Source organism: Hippopotamus amphibius, chromosome 16 (assembly GCF_030028045.1).
Source record: "Hippopotamus amphibius kiboko isolate mHipAmp2 chromosome 16, mHipAmp2.hap2, whole genome shotgun sequence".
In the NCBI taxonomy this organism is placed as follows: domain Eukaryota; kingdom Metazoa; phylum Chordata; class Mammalia; order Artiodactyla; family Hippopotamidae; genus Hippopotamus; species Hippopotamus amphibius.
In genome coordinates, this window is record NC_080201.1 from 56,263,961 (window position 1) to 56,281,825 (window position 17,865).

At 51.6% G+C, this 17,865-nt stretch overlaps 1 protein-coding gene across 3 annotated transcripts in view; it reads right to left on the reverse strand.

Moving 5' to 3' along the window:
- PRKD2 (protein kinase D2) overlaps positions 1-16,218 on the reverse strand; it is a 32,641-nt gene extending 16,423 nt beyond the window's left edge. The window contains exons 1-10 of one of the 3 annotated variants that reach the window (XM_057711724.1): positions 16,101-16,210; positions 15,212-15,301; positions 12,857-12,995; positions 9,060-9,191; positions 5,589-5,743; positions 5,262-5,484; positions 3,591-3,668; positions 3,362-3,515; positions 705-822; positions 334-411 (exon numbers count right to left, since the gene is read on the reverse strand). In XM_057711724.1, coding sequence (XP_057567707.1) covers positions 334-411; positions 705-822; positions 3,362-3,515; positions 3,591-3,668; positions 5,262-5,484; positions 5,589-5,743; positions 9,060-9,099 — 846 coding nt within the window. In that variant the 5' untranslated portion in view covers positions 9,100-9,191; positions 12,857-12,995; positions 15,212-15,301; positions 16,101-16,210. Of the gene's footprint in view, positions 1-333; positions 412-704; positions 823-3,361; positions 3,516-3,590; positions 3,669-5,261; positions 5,485-5,588; positions 5,744-9,059; positions 9,192-12,856; positions 12,996-15,211 lie in introns of all 3 variants that reach the window. The other 2 variants (XM_057711723.1, XM_057711722.1) reach the window with 2 other exon arrangements.
- Between the last annotated feature and the right edge of the window lie 1,647 nt (positions 16,219-17,865).

Genomic DNA, 17,865 nt, shown 5'->3' on the forward strand with positions numbered 1-17,865 from the left:
GGACCTAAAATAATTGCTCCATGTATCTTCTTGAATTCTGGCAACAGCCCTGAGGCGAGGACTATTCTTTGAGGCCTTTTACAGGTGAGACACGCGGGGTGCAGAGAGGTGAGGTAACTTGCCTGGGTCCCCCAGCTGGAAAGTGATGGAGCTGAGATCAAACACAGGGCAGGGCGTCCAGGTGGGCGACACTTGCTGATAGGATGGAAGTGGGCAAGCAGGGGGTGGGCAGAGGGTGTGATTCGCAGGTGTTTGGCTGAAGCAACTGGGAGAAGAGGGGAGAAGCTAGTGGACAAAGAGAGGTCTGGGGGATCTGGGAGCCAGAAGGCCCACCTTGTAGTATCTGTTGGTCGTGTTGTTCTGGAAAAGCGTGATGCACTTGCAATCCAGGCGCCAATAGTGCCGCTTCCTCTGTTGGGAGAGGTGCTTGAGAGACTGAGGATGCCAGTCCCCCACGCGGCTAGGGCTCTAATCCCAGCCAAAATCCGCCCCTAACTCTAGCCCCGCCCCCACTCTGCCCTTGCCTTGGTCCCGCCCCTCCCCTAAATCCTGACCCGCCCTCTTCATCCCTACAGCCACTCCTCTAATTCCAGCTCTGCCTCCAGCATGACCCCGCCCACTCCAAACCCCAACTGCTCCCACCCCCTCAAGCCCCGCCCTCCCCCAACTCACCCCACCCACCTGGCCCCGCCCCACCCACTCACCAGTGTGTCCTTGTTGCTGTAATGAACCACCCAACCCTCGCGAAGCGTCGTGCTGGATTTCCGTGTTGTGTGTCGCACTGACTGCACCACCCTCATTAGGGGGATGTACCCCAGGGAGCTGAGGGTGGGAGAAAGGAAGGGGTGAGAGATTACAAGCAGAAAATAACCACAGCGTCTGGGGCCACGAGGATGGGGGGCAGGGGGCCGGGGGACATCTCTGGGTAGCCAGGGGGTTTTTTTGGCCCCACTTTTTTCCTCTGTGGTTTCCAGATTGCCCATAATGAAGAAGGGGACTCTTGAGAGGCCCACATTAAGAGGCTGGGTTCCGAAGCCAGGATGCCTGGCAAATTACCTAACCTCTTTGTGCCTCAGTTTCTCCGCCCATAGGTGTTGCTGTGAGAAGTGAAGCCTTTCTTAGGAGCTTAGCACAGTTCTTGGCACAGAGTGGGCCTCCAGTAAGTGCTAATTAGTACTGAGCCCATTGATTGTGGAGCCAGCTGTGTGACATTGGGCAAGTGACTCAGCCTCTCTGTGCCTCATTTTTCTCATCTGTGTACATGCTATTATGACAGTGAGGAAATGAAGGCTGAGAGAAATTAAGTGAATTGCCCAATGCCAGAACCAACAACTTCTTGATCCCTGTGCTAGACCTGGACTTGAGTGGCCTTGGCCACTTCTCTTTGCCTCACTGAGACTTGGTTTCCTCATCTGTGAAATAGGCTGCCTCTCCCAACAGCCCTCCCCTCCCAAGTCCTTCAAGGTCCAACTCTGATAGCCTACGATTCTGTTACTAAATATTCCCAGGAAAGACCCAGGAGAAAGGGATTCTGAGTTCCAGGTGGCAAGGGCCAGGTGGCACTCTCGGTGACCATTGCAACCTGAATACCCATTCCCCCTCTGGCCTCACTTCCCATTCTCTTCCCTGCGCTCTCCCTGCTTCAGCCACACCAGGTTCCTTGCTACTCCTGCAACATGCTTGGTTCCACCTCAGGGCCTTTGCACTTGCTGTTCCCTCTGCTTGGTAGGCTCTTCCCCCAGATATCTTTCACATGGCTCCTTCCCTCCCCTCCCTCAGATATCCTGAAAGGTACCTCCTTGTAGAGGCCTCCTCTAACAACCCTAACTGCTAAGATAGCATGTCTCCATTTCCTAGCCCCTCTCATTTCCTTTTTAATTTTATTTTTGAAGGCAGTTATCAATATCTTAATAACCTATAATGAAAAAGAATCTGAAAAAGAATATATATATTCATATACATATTCATATATATATATGCTGAATCGCTTTGCTGTTCACTTGAAACTAACAGAACACTGTAAATCAACTATACTTCAATTCAAAATTTTTTTTCTAAAATATATGCAAGAAAGCAAAAAATTTCAAAGGATTAGATTAAAAATAGATGGAAATTCAAATATTTTCTTCCCATTCCCCCGAATGGATAATCTCTCACCCTTCCCACTTTAGAGATTCAAAATTCAAATACTAGGGAGAACCCCCTTTCCATTTTCTGAGCACTTATAACCTGGAAAGCACTTTCCCTGCGTGATCTAATGGAATTTGCACAGTTGCTCTGTAAGGCACATCCTCGGTCCCCAGGAGGAAATCGATGCAGGCAGAGAAAGGACCAGCAGTTTAAATGATGGAGCCAGGATCCCTCTCTCAGCCTCCAGCGCACTGAGCTTTTAGCCCTCCTGTCTCCCTGCCTCCTCGATAAACAGTCAGCCCACACCCACACCCATGGAAGAAGCCAGGCCTTGTCCCAGGCACTTGGAAGACAGATAACTATCCTTGCCCTCAAGCGATTGACCTCACATTCTAGTGGAGTTGAAGATGAATTCCATTTCTAATTTAAGATGTGTAATTAAGTAAAAGTTATTATTATTTTTCAGAGCTTCTATGCCAGAAGAAAGCCATTGCCTGTCCAGTCGTTAGGGATATTTTCCTGTCTCCATTTTACAGATGGGAAGACTGAGGCACCGAAAGAAGAGACTTGTTTAAGGCCACACATGTCAATCCAAGGCCAAAATGGTAGAAATAAAACAGATATTTTCCCTGCTTTTTTAAGATTTGGGGGCTCTGGGATGAGAGCTAAAACTAACACCTACTGTATACCAGGCATTGTTTTAGGTACTTGATTTATATGAACTCATTTCATACTTACAACTACCCTATATGGTAGGTACTACTTTATCCCCATTTTACTGATGAGAAAACTGAGGCCCAGAGAGGTTAATCTCTTGCCTAAGGCCATGCAATAGTCTGGTTCCAGAGTCCATGTTCTCACTCACTCTTTGTACTGTCACTTTGCCATATGGACTGTTTCTGGAAGGACCCACCAGAACCTGATCCTAGTGGCATCCTCTGGGGAGAGAGGCCAGGCAGCTGGGAGGCAGGGAAGTAGGGTAGGTTGACTATATATGTTTTGAATGACTGTATTACCGGTTCCAAAAAAAAAAAAGAAAAACAATATGTTAAAATAGGCGTCTATTGAAATTTGTTAAAAATGTAAATCAGGAAAAAAGGTTAGGTTAAAAAAATAAAGTTTGGGTGCATGAAAAGATTTGCCTCAGGAACCTGGGAAATTTACAGGTACGGGGTGATGTCAACCCATTGTAGGGACGGGGAAGGGCCTTCGCTGGGGGGGCCCTGGGTACCTCTGGGCCTTGCCTCCCTCGCCCTCCTCCTCCTCGCTGGCATGGAGAGCATTTTCTGAGTGGGAGCCTGGGACAAAACCCGAGTCATCTGATTCATCCATGAGGCAGCTCTTGTCAGCCTCGCTGAAATCGGTGGCCTCCTCCATCGGCACATCTGCAGGGACAGGGGCATCAGAGGGGCCTCCACCTGGTCCTGCCACCCTTTCCCACGCAGCCCCCAGCCTCTTACCTCCATTGATGAGTGCCTCCCCAAGACAGTCATTAGGGACGCGGGTGGCGCAGCGTTTGTGACAGTTGAACTTGCAATCTGGTAGGACAGGGAACATGGAGACAGGTGGGAGGGGGAAGAGAAGTCACCTCTAAGGGTTGACCTTTGACCTCCTAGCTCCCAGTCTCAAAAGAGTTTGCTCTTGTTTTGGGGGGAAGGAAAGCTAACTGACCCTTCCCTGCTCATTCCTCCTTTAAGCCACAGTCCCCAACTTTGGAGAGGCTCGATTAAATAGAGGAGAGCCAGATGAAGTGTCTGTGGCTTGATAGCCCTAGGACTCTAAGGGTCTAAAGTTCTAACAGTGTAAATATCCATTACCCTAGACTTCTACAATTCTAGAATGTAATCGCATCTAACATTCTATGATTCTAGGCTTCAGGCTCTCGAGGACAGGGTTTCTCAACCTTTGGCACTAGGAACATTTCGGGCTGGACAATTCCTTGTTGTGGGGGGCTGTTCTGTACATCATAGGACTTTTAGCAGCATTCCTGATCTCTACCCACCAGATGCCCGTAGCACCAGCCCCATATGACAAATGAAAATGTTTCCAGACATTGCCAAACATCCCCCACTTGGGCAAAACTGTCCTTGGTTGAGAGTCATTGCTTTAGAGTTTAAAGACTCCAAGATTCTGGGATGCTATACATCAAAGATCTTGGAACTGTATGAAAACTTATTTTGCTAAGGTCCTTATCATTCTAGATCCCTAAGACTCCAGAATTTGATGTCCCATTTTCTAGAACTCTATATATCTGTGATTCTACAGTTCTAGACTGCTAAGATTCTTTGACGTCCGAGGTTTTAAGGTTTTACGTCTCTAAATTCTACAATTTGGTAACTCTACAGTTGTATGATTCTTGACTTCTAAGCCTCTAGAATCTGATAGTTCCAAAGTTCTAGGATTCTGTACGCTCAGGAACCTAGAACTTAATGTTTCTATGGTTATTTAGCTCTAGACACCTAAGATTCTAGAATTCGATTGTTATGATGAATTCTAGAATTGGATGACTAACTTCTTATGGATATAGACTTCTGATATTCCAAAATTTGATAATTCAAAGTTCTGGGACCCTAGATTTCCAGGACTCTGGAAATGGATGGTTCCAAGACTATATGATCCTAGACTTCTAAGACTCAAATGTGTTGCTTCTAGGTTTCTATTATTCTCATTTCCTATGGTTTTAAAGTTCTAACCTTCTGAGAATCTGTAATTTGGTAGTTCTAATGTTTATGAGTCTAAAGTTCTGTGATTCATTCTGCTGAATCCTTTGGTCCAGAATTTTTGAAAGTTATGTTTCTAAGGATCTCTGATTCGAGAACTCTCAAGTTCTACAGTTTTAGAATTCCATGCTAAGTGTCATATGAATCTAGATTTCTAAGCTGCTAGGACTCCAAGTTTCTAACGACTGAGGTCCTAGGACTGCAGAATTCCAAAGGTTCTAGGACTCCAGGATTCAGGGCACTCCCCTTCTGAGGCCCTGTGCTTTTAAGGATCAGAACAGAGATTCTTGCTTCCTGCTACAAGCCCAGTGGGCGATCCTAAGCCTCTGGTGTGTGTTTGGGGTGGGGGTGGGGGTTCTGACTGTCCCTCCCCACCCCACCCCCGTAGTCCCCTCCCCGCCCCCCTCTGACCTTTGCACTGCAGGCCCTGGCGAAAGAGGCCCTTGAGGAGTTTCTTGCAAGCCTGGCAGACAGTGGGCCGCGTGTAGCTGTGGATGAGGAAGGTGTGTGGCACCTTGACCTTGGACAGCAGCATCTTGTCCAGCTCGATGGGGCGACCGGTGTAGGACGAGGCAGAAGATGAGGAGGACGAGGATGGGGGGCGGCGAGGGATGAGATCAGTGGTGCTACGGCTCTATCAGACCGCAAGGTGGGAAGGGACACCTCAGTGCGATGCCCCCACGCGTGGGCCCCATCCCTCCCCAGCCACCAACCCTCCCCGCTCCCCCAGCCCCTCACCAGCTCATCAGTCATGCTGAGCAGGGACTCAGAGGTGCCGAGGCGCACCGAATGGCCACTGGCCAGAGACGTGGACGACAGGCGTCGCTTGCGGGCCCCACTGCAGTTGTTGGGGATGCTGAAGGCGCAGCGCTTGTGGTAGTTCAGTCCGCAGCCTGTGGGGGGCGCCAGACGGTCAAAGACGTCGCCTCCACCTGGCCTGGGCTCGCAAGCTCCGCTCCCCCGCCCCCCTCCCCTTCCCTTTTTCTGAAGATCTAGCAGAGCAGATCCCTGAGGATGCCTCCTCCTAGTGTAATTAACGTCAAGCAAACACTACAAAACCCAGTGCAGGCAGAGCTGCTCATGGCTGAGAGCCTTTAGGAATAGAGGTTCGGGGAATTCCCTGACGGTCCAGGGGTTAGGACACCGCGCTTTCACTGCCGAGGGCGTGTGTTCAATCTGTGGTCAGGAAACTCAGATCCCACAAGCTGCGCTGTGCAGCCCCCCCGCCCCCAAAAAGGAATAAAGGTTTGGGCCACCCCACCGGGCAAAACACCATGAGCAGGTGAGGTGCTGGCTGAGGGCAAAGGGAATACGGAGCACGCAGTGAAGAAGGAAGAGAAGGAAGCCGCAGCCAGGTGACCAGTTGCAGCCATCAGGATTGTCGCAGTTATAAGTACTTTGTTATGAATGTGTGTATACCAAATATTTTTGTTTTCTTCCCTCCTACCCCCCATCATCTAACATAAGATGTTAATAATTAACTCCCCTACCCCACCCCCCTGCACCCTGCGGCATGCAGGATCTTAGTTCCCCGGTGATCAAACCCGTGTCCCCTGCATTGGGAGCGGGGAGCCTTAACCACTGGACTGCCAGGGAAGTCCCTAATAATTAACTTTATATGGTGATACGTAAGTTACAGGATATCAATGGAGAGGAGGCAATATCACATAAGGATACTGCCTTCTGGGGAAAGAGCATTTTTGGTTGTACTCCGGATGGTTGTAACATATCATGTGGAAGTGTGACTCTATTCTTTTTTCTTTTCTATTTTTAATCCTTGACCATAAAACAGTCAGGTTCAGCTTGTCATTTCCTACTGGACTTCCCAAACGCTTCTCCATACAATCTCTGGTGATTCCAAATGATTCCAGGATCGCTCTCTATCCTGGAGTAAAGAATGCTCCTCCAGGGACTTTTCTGGCGGTCCAGGGGTTAAGACTCTGGCTTCCACTGGTCGGAGAGTTAAGATCCCGCATGTGCTGCGAGGCCAAAACAAAACAAAAGAATGCTCCTCTGTCTTTGGAAGCTTCCTTCAGACACTTTCTGAAGCCTGTCTTCTGGCAGCCCACTTGTTATAGACTTCTCCTGCTATAGCTCAGTAATTCCTCATCATAGGCACTGTCTTGAATGCACGATGTCACACTGCAGAGGCAAGCTTGGGGACCGCTGTTGGTGCTACGAGGAGAGTTTCCGGATGGCAAATTGCATATATTCCAGTTTTGGCCTTTAATCACTCCCATGCTTCACAGAATTTCAGAATTGCATCGATGGCTCCTGGTATGAGTATCAAGGTAGAGTCAAACTCCTGTAGGAAGGTGTCAATGGCATTAAGTACAGGCCACTTTTGGAACCATATGAACTTGGACCATCAACTGTGATGCTGGGCCGATGAACTCCATTCAGAGAATGGCCATTAGAACTTGATGACACCAGGGTTGCCCCATGACGAAGGTTACATAAACCAAGACATCAAGAGTTGGATATGGCGTGTCGACGATGGTAATATTCATAGCAGATTTGAAGGCACTAGATTAGTTTTGCAGACCTGATTATCTAGGGATCAGGCCTATCCTCTATCCCTGGAGTCCTTATATAACGCCACAAATTATTTAATTATGGTTTTTGTTTTTGTTTCGGCTGCACCTCACGGCATGCGGACATCTGAGTTCCCTGACCGGGGATCGAACCTGTGCCCCTGCGGTAGAAGCACGGAGTCTGAACCACTGGACCACTGGGGAAGTCCTCCACAAGTATATTTAGGGCTGAATGATAACAGTCCTCATTGATGCTGTGGGTCACCTGCAACATAGGGTATCAGGGACTCCAGATTTCTATACATGAGCATGACAGCCCACAAAGCTGGAAATCCTTAAACAATGGAACATCTGAGAATACGCCTCGAATAACGGGGCAGGGTGAATAAACAATGGAGGTGCCGATCGTCATTGTAGAACGGATGGTCCTCATCCGCTGTGTGTAAAGCAGAGCCAAGGCAGGTGTGCGACCTTCGTCTGTAGGGAAGGCGTGATCTCAACGTTCTCCCTCAGAAGCATCAAAGATGCGGACAGTGAACCTGAGGATCCTGACACTTGGGCTTAACCTTGAGGCATCTTGGCTCCAATTTAGGGAGACGTGTATGGGTGCCTGTTATGGACCAAATGGTTTGTGTTCCCCCCAAATTCATATGTTGAAGCCCTAATCCTCAATGTGACTGTATTTGGAGATGGGGCCTTTAAGGAGGTAATGAAGGTTAAATGAGGCCATAAGCATGGGGCCCTGATCAGTGGGATTGGGGTCCTTATAAAACGAAGAGGCAAGAAAAATCGCTCTCTCTCCACATGCTATGTGAGCACGTGATGAGATGGTGGCCACCTGCAAGCTAGGAAAGGAGCCCTCGCCAGGAACCATATCTTGTCGGAACCCAGATCTTGGACTTTCCAGCCTCCAGAACCAGGAGAAAATAAATTTCCATTGTTTACACCACCCAGGCCATGATCTTTAGTTAGGACAGCCCTAGCAGACGGAAGTGCCAAGTTGCCAAGGGGTGGACTCTGACGGTCAGCTTTATGTGTCACATCCCCAGTTATTCAAACGTTAATCTGCGTGCTGCTGCGAAGGTATTTGGAGACGTGATTTAATTCCAGCATCGGCTGACTTTAAGTGAGGGAGATCATCCTAGTTAATCTGTGTCAATCAGCTGAAAGGTTTAGAGAGCTGAGCTGAGATTTCCCAGGTGGAGAGCGGCTTCAGCTCCTGCCTGAGAGCTCCAGCCTGCTCTTCCTGACGACCTGCCCTGGGGATTTCAGAACTGCCAGGGCCCACAATCCTGTAAGCCAATTCCTTCCAAAAACCCCTTAATATATGCCTCCCTACAGGCTCTGTATCTCCGACTGATCCCTGATATAGGTTCCGTCCCCTTCCCCATCACTCCTTTCCTCCCCCAAAGATCTGCCCCTTACCACTCCCTCGGAGCCCCACCTCCCAGTCCCCACCCCCAAGCAGAGCCCCACCCAGACCCCGCCCTCCACCAAGGCCCGCCTCTTGTTCCCACCTCCAGTTCCTCCCCCCAAGCCTTTGCCTCAGGGCGCTCACCTCTCCCTCCGAGACCCACCTCTTAGGCCCCACCTCCGGTCCTGAGCTCCACCCCGGCCCCGCCCTCAAGCCCACACCCTACCTCTTGGCCCCGCCTCCAGCCTCTCCGCCTCTCACCATCACACTTGAGGCCTTGGCGCACTAGGCCGAAGAGCATCTCCCCGCAGTGGTCGCAAAAGGCAGGCGCTCGGTAGGAGTGCACCGTGAGGGCGTGCGGGCGGATCTGGAAGTCCTCGAAGGTGGCCGAAGCTGCAGGCGGCAGGGAGGGGCGGAAGGTTGAGCCGGGACCAGCGGTGGCCATTTCAGCCTCCGCGTTCCCAGGTTTCTCGCAGTTCCCTCAATTGCAAGGTTTGATCTTTCCTTCAATCATTTACTCGCATCCTACATTCGACCTGGGTTCAAATCCCAGCTCTAACTGGCTAAAACACCTATGTACCTATGCCAGGGACTGAGGGGAGGGGGAATGGGGGAGTTGTTTAATGGGTAAGAGTTCCGGTTTTGCAAGATGAAAACAGTTCTAGAGGTTGGTTGCACAACATTGTGAATGTAATTAACACTACTGAACCCTGGACTTAAAACATGGTTAAGATGGTAATTTTACATTGCGTATATTTCATCACAATTTTTAAAATTTTAATTAAAAAAAATATAGGTGCTTGGGTCCCACCCTCAACATTTCTGATCTACTTGATCTGGAAAGAGCCTGAACATCAGAGAAAAAAACCAAACACCTATGTAACTCACTCTTCTCATCCTTAAAATGGAAATCCAACAAATATTTACAGGGCATTGTTCTAGGGGCTAGGGACACCACACAGAACAAAACGGACAAAATTTCTGCCTGGTCTCTAGTAAGGGAGACAGACACACAAAATAAATAAAAGGAAAGAAATATTCTTATTTAACAATCACCTCATCTAGCAGTTACTCTGTGCCAGGCGCTGCACTGAGTACTTCATGATATCAACAAATTTCGCCCTTCCATGAGCCCGCCGAGGTACATCCTTATCCCCATTTTCTAGATGAGAGGACTGCAGCACAGATAGGTTAAGCAACTTGCCCAAGGTCACATGGCTAGCAAGGTGCAGAACTTGAATTCGAACCCAGGCCAGGATGGCTCAAGAGTTCATGCTTTTAGCACTGCATATACTGCCTCTCTGAAATTTTTAAGTAATAAAATATATGGTAGGTAAGAAGTCAGTAAATGCTTGGGAGAAAAGTTAAGCAGAGAAGGGAGATAGGGACGATGCAAGAGGTACCATTTTAAATAGGTGGTCAGGGGAATCCCCTGGTGGTCCAGTGGTTAGGACTCAGTGCTTTCACTGCTGGAGCCCGGATTCAATCCCAGGTCAGGGAACTAAGATCCCCCCAAGCCGTGCTGTGCGGCCAAAAATAAAATAAAATAGATGGTCAGGGAAGGCCTCCTTGAGAAGGTGACTTTGACAAAGGCCTGAAAAAGGAAAGGGTCTGGGCTGTGCAGGTAGCTAGGAAAGAACATGTCTAGTATCATAATAGTATCTCCTTATAGTTCTTTTTTATGGGTTAAATGAATATATGGAAAGTTTTTTTCTCTTTTTTTTTTTTTTCTGGCCATGCCATGTGGCTTATGGGATTTTAGTTCCCCGACCAGGGATCAAACCTGGGCCCTCGGCAGTGACAGCACAGAGTCCTAACTACTGGACAGCCAGGGAATTCCTGGAAAGCTCTTAAAACACTACCTGGCACAGAGAAAATACTCAATAAATGTTAGCTATTATTTTAAAAGCTTCATTTTTGGACTAAATCTTATTCCTCTCCCCACCTCCACCCAAATTTCTGTTTAACGTTATTTTTCTTAGTATTATGCAATGGAAAGGGGACTCTTCTATGTGCCAAGCACTGTTTACACACTCAGGGCAAAAGCTCTGAGCAAGAGAGATTTTCACCCCACTCTCAGGGAGCTGACATTCTTTTAGGGAGAGAGACAAGAAACATTAAAAAAGAAAAAAGAAAAAAAAAAGGATATTTCAGACTGTGGAAGAAATGGCATTTAAGCTGATATCCAAACAGGACAGGGTCGGGGGGAAGGACAGCAAGTGCAGAGGCCCTGAGGCGGGAGGGAGCTTGGTTTCTTCAAGGGACAGAAGGCAGACAAGATGGTTGGAACAAAGAAAGTAAGGACAGTGTTAAGAGATGAATTCAGGGAGCTGGCAGGGGCCAGGTCATGGGCAGCTTTGAGGCCACATTGAGGAGTTTGCATTTTGTTCCAAGAGTCATGGAGACTCATGGAAGGATTCTGAGCAGTGAGTGTCATGAGCTGACTTAGGTACCACTGCAATAGTCTAGGCAGGAGGTGACAGCAGCTTGGATCAGTGGAGGGAGTAAGAAATAGATTCAGGATGTATGTTAAGGGTGAGACCACTAGGTTTGATGATGGACCAAGTGAAGGGGGTGAGAGAAAAAGGAGTCAGGGATGGCCCAAGGTTTGGGCATGAGCACCTGGGTGAAGGGTGATACCCTTCACCAAGCTGGAGAAGACTGTGGGAAGAGCAGGTTTAGAAGGGCAAAATCAAGATTTCTGTCCTGGACAGGCTATAGCTGAGATGCCTGGAGGTGCAGAGCAAAAGCATCAGGGAGATAACTACATGAACAAGACTTGGGTTTGGGGAGAGACCAGGATAAAGATAAAAATCCAAGGGCTGGACTTCCCTAGTGGTGCAGTGGTTAAGAATCCGCCTGCCAATGCAGGGGACACGTGTTTGATCCCTGGTCTGGGAAGATCCCACATGCCGCAGAGCAACTGAGCCCGTGTGCCACAACCACTGAGCCTGTGCTCTAGAGCCTGTGAGCCACATCTACTGAACCCGAGTGCCACAACTATTGAAGCCCGCATGCCCTAGAGCCCACCTAGAGCCCATGCTCTGCAACAAGAGAAGCCACCGCAATGAGAAGCCAGTGGACCACAACAAAGAGTAGCCCCTGCTCGCCGCAACTAGAGAAAGCCCGTGCGCAGCAACAAAGACCCAAGGCAGCTGAGAGGAAAAAAAAAAAAAAAAAACCTAAGGGCTGCAAGCCTATACGAGGGACACAATCCAAACTTCTAATTGTCATTCATCCATCCAACAAATTTTACTGAGGACTGCAGTACTCGGGGTGCCGTGCGGGGCAGGGGAGGATATACAGCCAAGAGTAAGGAATGTACCTCCCACCCTCACCCTCCTGAAGGAACCAAGGGCTATAGATTCCTCTTAGTGCTGAGAGCTTGCCCATCTATCAAATAGGAATGGGCAGTGGGTGGACTAGATTCTGGCTGAAAATACAGGTGTCCAGGTTTCATCTCACGCTGCAGAGTCTGATTTAATTTAGCATTTCATCGGGAGGAGGCACAGGGAGCAAAACATTTTTAACTTTACATCAAAGTGTAATGTAGGTCTAGGAAAGGACGCATCAGAAATGCACAGCTCAGAGTTCTCAAACTGTATACACCGTGTCACCAGCATCCTGATGGATAAATGGAAATTTAAACCACTGTGCCCCCCCAACCAACTCCAGCTTCTTCAAAGCCACTCACTCTCCTGGCTTCTACCAAAATAGCGTAATTGTCTTTGAGCTTCGTAAGTGGAATGATACATTGTCTAGCTTCTGTCCCTCAGCATTAGGTATGCGAGATTCAACTGCGTTGCTGTGGGTCATTTATGTTCACTGCGGTGCGAATTCCACAACGTGCAGGCACCCCGTCTACCCATTCTGGGAGCTGGAGTTCGTAAAAACTCCCGCGGTGATTCTAATTTGCAGCCAGGGCTTAGAACCGCTGGTCTCTAACTTTAAGAACTAAGTTTCTGGGCCCCTCTCCCCCTCCCCCTCCCCCTCCCCCTCCTCCCGATTCCCCCGTCGCCACTGGAGGCTCCGCCCCTGGGCGTGCCTCGGCCTCTCACCCGACAGTACCACCTCCACCAGGTCGCCCTCCTGGATGTCTCCGGCGGAGCGCACCAACTGCAGGAGGTTGGCTGACGTGGGGTCATGTTTGAAGAGCAGGATCTTGTCGTAAAGGCCGTAGAAGCCACACTCGGGGAACTGAGGGGCGGGAGAGGGAGGTGGTGACGGAAAAGCTCAGAGCAGCGGTCTGGAACCCTCCCAGGGCAGGGCGGGCTGTTTCCCCCGGAAACTCAGAGACCCCGCAGCCCCTCGTTTCCTGCCTGCTCCCTCCCAAGCCCAGCTCACGCCGAGCCGGGCAGGATGCCAGGGCCCCAGGTGTGCTGGAGAGCGCGCCGGCCAGAGTTTGGGAGGGAGAGTGGCTCTGGGAGAGTGGGCACCTAGAATCTTCTGTAGATTGAGGGAGGGGAAGACTGAGTAAGCACCCCTTCCCTTATCTTCCCCCCACCTCCCGCTCGCGGTCCCCACCCCCCCACTCCCCCCCCCCCAGCTTCCTTCCTGGATCTATTGTTGTCCCTGTTACCTGGCTCCAGGCCCAGCAGTGGGGCTTGGGCGATCTGGAAGGAGGGGATTTAGGACTCCTAGTTGCGGGGATGGGAGCGGGGGTGTGGAAAGGCTAGGGCTCAAGGGAGATAGAAACAGACAGGGCGCCCCCACCCATTGCCCCAAGGACCCAGGTGTCCTGGTCCCCAGCTTTGCGGGGGGGGGGGGCAGGAAATGAAACCTGGTAGAACAGAAAGTGAAACCGCCCAGGTGGAGCCGCTGGAAGGAAGGAAAGGGGCCCTACCACACCTGGACCTGGGGGGGGGGGGGGCAGGCAGAAAATAAAACTAGGGTGAGGCCTGCGGAGGTAGGCTGAGGACTTAAGCATCGGATACAGAATTTCACGCAGGGGACAATCTACCCTCCCCGCAGCCTGTTTTCCCCAGGAGCAGGCTAGGCGTGGGAGCTGGGCTTGCTAGTCTTGGGGTTTGGGGGGGAAGGCAAAGGCTCTATCTGTTTTTGCTGCTGGGAGAGGGTCCATAGGTGGCCAGGATTCCCTGGGTCCTGACTGCCTGGGAGGTCCTTGTCTAAGCTTCAGTTTCCTTGTCTGTAAGATGGGAGAATTGGCCGAGTTCCTAATGTTTTCTCTGAAGCCCAAAGAATTCATTCTCAGGAGTCTAAGAAGATTCTAGAATTTAGGTATTTGGGGATATCAGCATGCTCACATTATAGGGGTATACATTCTAGATTCTAACAAATTATTGTGACAAGTTTTGGGATTTTAACAACCTAGATTAGCGATAGTCTAATATTTTAATGTTCTAGGAACCTAACAAAACGAGGATCCTAATATTTGAATATCTTATCATGTAAGGATTTCAACAACCCAGCATTCCAAAATTCTAACCTGTTTATGCTCTAGGATTCTAACAACGCAGGAATCGAATATTCCAACATTTTAACGTTTTAGTATTTCAACAACCTCGGATTCTAATGTTTGAACACTTTACTATCAGAGTTCAGTTACCTAACCGTTGCATATTCCAACAATTTAGAATTTTAACATTTTAACACTTTGCAGTCCAAAATTCCAACAATACAGTAGCGCACTGTTCTAACTTCTAACGTTCTAGAATTCAAGCATTGCGTGCTACCTGAGTTCCCCTTGCTGTGACTCCCAGGCCCCCAACCCCAGTGACCCTGGTGTCCAAACCAAAGAAGAATGGGGTAGGGATGGGGAAGGCTCGTATTAACAGGCCAGCATCAGAGCTGAGGGGTGGGGACACTGATCAGGACAGGGGACAGAGACCTCAGAGCCTCTGGGGATTTTGAAGAGGTGAAGAGGCGCGCCTGCCCCTCCACACACACTCAGGCCTGGGGAGGCCAGAGATTGGACTCAGACCTCACTTGCCCCGGCAGCTACAGAAGGCACCCACACCCACACATGTCACCCGATCACCATGGCCAGCCCGGCTTCAATTTCTACTGTTTCCACCAAATGGGAGGCCGGGGATAGGCCTGGGCAGAGAGGTCCCCCCACATCTGCTCTCCCACCTGCCCCTTCCTCTGGGCTCCTACACCTGGCCGGCCCCTCCCTTCCTCCGTGCTGTCTGCAGCAAACAACAACATGCAGGGACATGCAATTTGGGGAGGCCTCTGGGGCACCCCACCCCTGACCAGGCCTCTCTCAAAGGGATAGTGGGGTGAGGAGGCACCTGGAGGCCAATGCCCCACCCCCACCCCTCAGTCGCCCAAGGCTTGGGCCCCCTTCTCTCCCTCTTCCTTATACTGGCTCGAGGTCGCCTCTGCCAGCACCTCCCCACCCCCCTCCAGACCCCCCGTCAAGCTAGATGAGAGGGACCCTGTGCCCTCACCTTCTGGTCAACAATGGAACAAGCCAGCTGCTTCACGTGGGCCAACTCGGAGGCGGCGGGCAACAGCACGAACTCGCGGGTCAGCCCGATCTGGATGTGGAAGGAGACCCCCGAGCCCGGGGCCGGGACATGGGGCAGCAGCGGTGGCTGCGACTGCAGTTCCAAACTGCCGGAGGGCGTTGGAGACCCCGGCCCGGGAGAGCCCGGGAGCCCAGCGGGATAGGAGGGGGCGGCGGCCATAGGGCGAGGCCCGGGACCCGCCGCCCGGCGCCCACCCGGGATCCGGCTGGAGGAGCTGGAGCAGGGAGTCTCGGGTCCCTGGATCCGAGGGATCTTGTAAGCTGATGTTGGGAGCGCAGGGATCCCGGGGATCCGACAAGAGAAACCTGGCAGGTTGAGGGAACTCGAGGATGGTGGGACCCTGGGAAGTTAGAGAAAAGGAATCTAGTGGATGAGACGCCCGCCGGGGAATTAAGGGATCACAGACGATCAGAAAGAAGAAATCTAATGGTTTGGGGGAGCCCAGCGATTGGGCTTCCAAGAACTCAAAGAAGAAAATCTAGTAGGTTGGGGTCACAGGGATCAGAAGAGCCCAGGATTCAAAGGATCCCAGGAGAGAGAGGGGATTGGAAAGGGAGCAGGTGGAGGCAAGAATCCAGTGGCTCTAAGAAGAGGATCCATTTAAGAAGGGGGCTCGAGGGATTCACCAGACCTTGGGGGTGGAGAGAAGGAGTCTCTGAGTCGGGGATCTAATAGATCCCAGGGATCCGACGTTGGGCCCGGGGATGGGCAGAGGGATTCCGAGGGCCGGGGTGCTAAGGAGGGAATCTCACGGGTCTCGGAAGTTGGAGAAAAATTCGGTCGGGGGCCACGGAGAAGGGGGTGTTACCGGCGGCAGTGGGGTGGCGGGGGGTGGGAGGGAAGGGAGGGTCGCCCGACGCAGGGCGCTGGAGCCTCTTACTCCCCCTCCAAAGTTTAACTCGGCGGCTGCGGCCCAGGAGGAAGTGTCCAGAGTGACAGTTCAGCCGGCCAATCGGCGCCGGCCTCGGTGACGTCAGAGAGGGCGGAGCCTGATGAGGACCTTGGGGCGGAAGAGGAGGGTGGGCTTAGCGCCTCCGAGTTGGGGGCGGCACCTCCCCCTCCCGGCTCTGGGGACCTGGAATGGGAGATGCGGGGCAGGGAGGGGAGACTGATTCCTCCCCCAACACACCCAGGTCTGGAAAGTTGACTTTTCTCTGAGCTGGAGAGGGAGGGGCAAGCCACCGTCATCCCCACCGCAGGACGCGACGCCGGGGCTGAGGAGGCGTCTGGCCCTTTAAGGACGGGGGCTGTCTCGCCTGGCTTGCATCCGGCGCCCACCGCAGGGGAAAGGGTGGGAGATGGTGTCAGGTCCGGCCTGCTCTCCGGGCTGGGCCTCCCTCTTCCCAGAGCGTCACCCCCCCGTCCGCAACCCCCCAACGCCCATTCCACAGGTTGGGAGGACGGAGACCTCCAGATGCGCAGAGGTCCTTGCCTCAGGTCTGTCTCCAGCGACCTTGGCCAAAGTGCCAGGAGCAAACTGGAGGGGCCAGGGCTGGGTTACCCGTGTGCGCAGAGTCAGGCACAGGGCAGGTGGAGAAGGCGTGTAGTTTCCTTCCATCAGCTCTCCACTCCACCCCAGTCTTTAGGAGGGTGAAAAGCCAAAGAAAAGCCTGGGGGTGCCTGGCAGGACCGTAGCAACCAGGGAGGACCACACATCCACACCACTTCATAGATGGAGAGCACATTGTTCTCCTGGGGAAGCGTGCACGTGTCTGTCTCTTTGTGACTTCAGGTTGGTGACCTCCCCACTCTGCGCCTGTTTCTCTGTCTCTTAGATGGGACAATAACAGGACTGACCCCAGAGGGTCTTTGTGAGGATTAATGAGACGGTATAAGGGTACCTAGAACACAGCAGCAGCTCAGAAATGGTGGCTGTGTCGTGGGCACCTCAGGCACTCATGTGTTAGTGGGTGAGTTTGTTCATTCAGTCATTCAGCAAGTATGGATTGAGGCCCTACTATGTGCCAGGCCTGTCATAAAACACCTCTTTCAGGAGCAATTCGGACTTGATTTCTCCTCCCCAGCTAATAATAAGAGTGGCTACCATTTAGTTTACATACAGGAAGCTGAACCCTGAGAGACAAAGTGACTTGTCCAAGATCACCAAGTGAGTAGCTACCACCCACTGGCTTCATCGAGGGGCCTGGCTGAGCCCCAGAGGCATCCTGATAGAGATGGGCCACCACCGCCTGGGCTCCCGACCAGCAGGGCTGGGTGCGAATGAGGACCTCAAGATGAGCCCCCGTTCCTGGTAAAGGGCTGTTGGGGGCAGCTGAGGTCGGTACAGTAGAGAATCTGTCACCACATCCGGGGGCTGGCTGGGGCTGGGGAAGGAAGTGTGAGGCTGGAGCGAAAACCTAAACCACCACCTGGGGAAGCTGCAGAGCCCAGAGGCATGAGGGGGCAACGAGGCCGCCTGGCACCCATAGCTGGGCTCCCGTCAGCCTCACCTGATGGCCATCTGCCCACCTGCGCCCTTTGTCCAGACAGGTGGACGACCACCACAGTGAAATCCTAACATGAGTGTGTGCTTCTCAGGCTTTCATCCTTCCTCAGGTGTTCACGGGACCCTG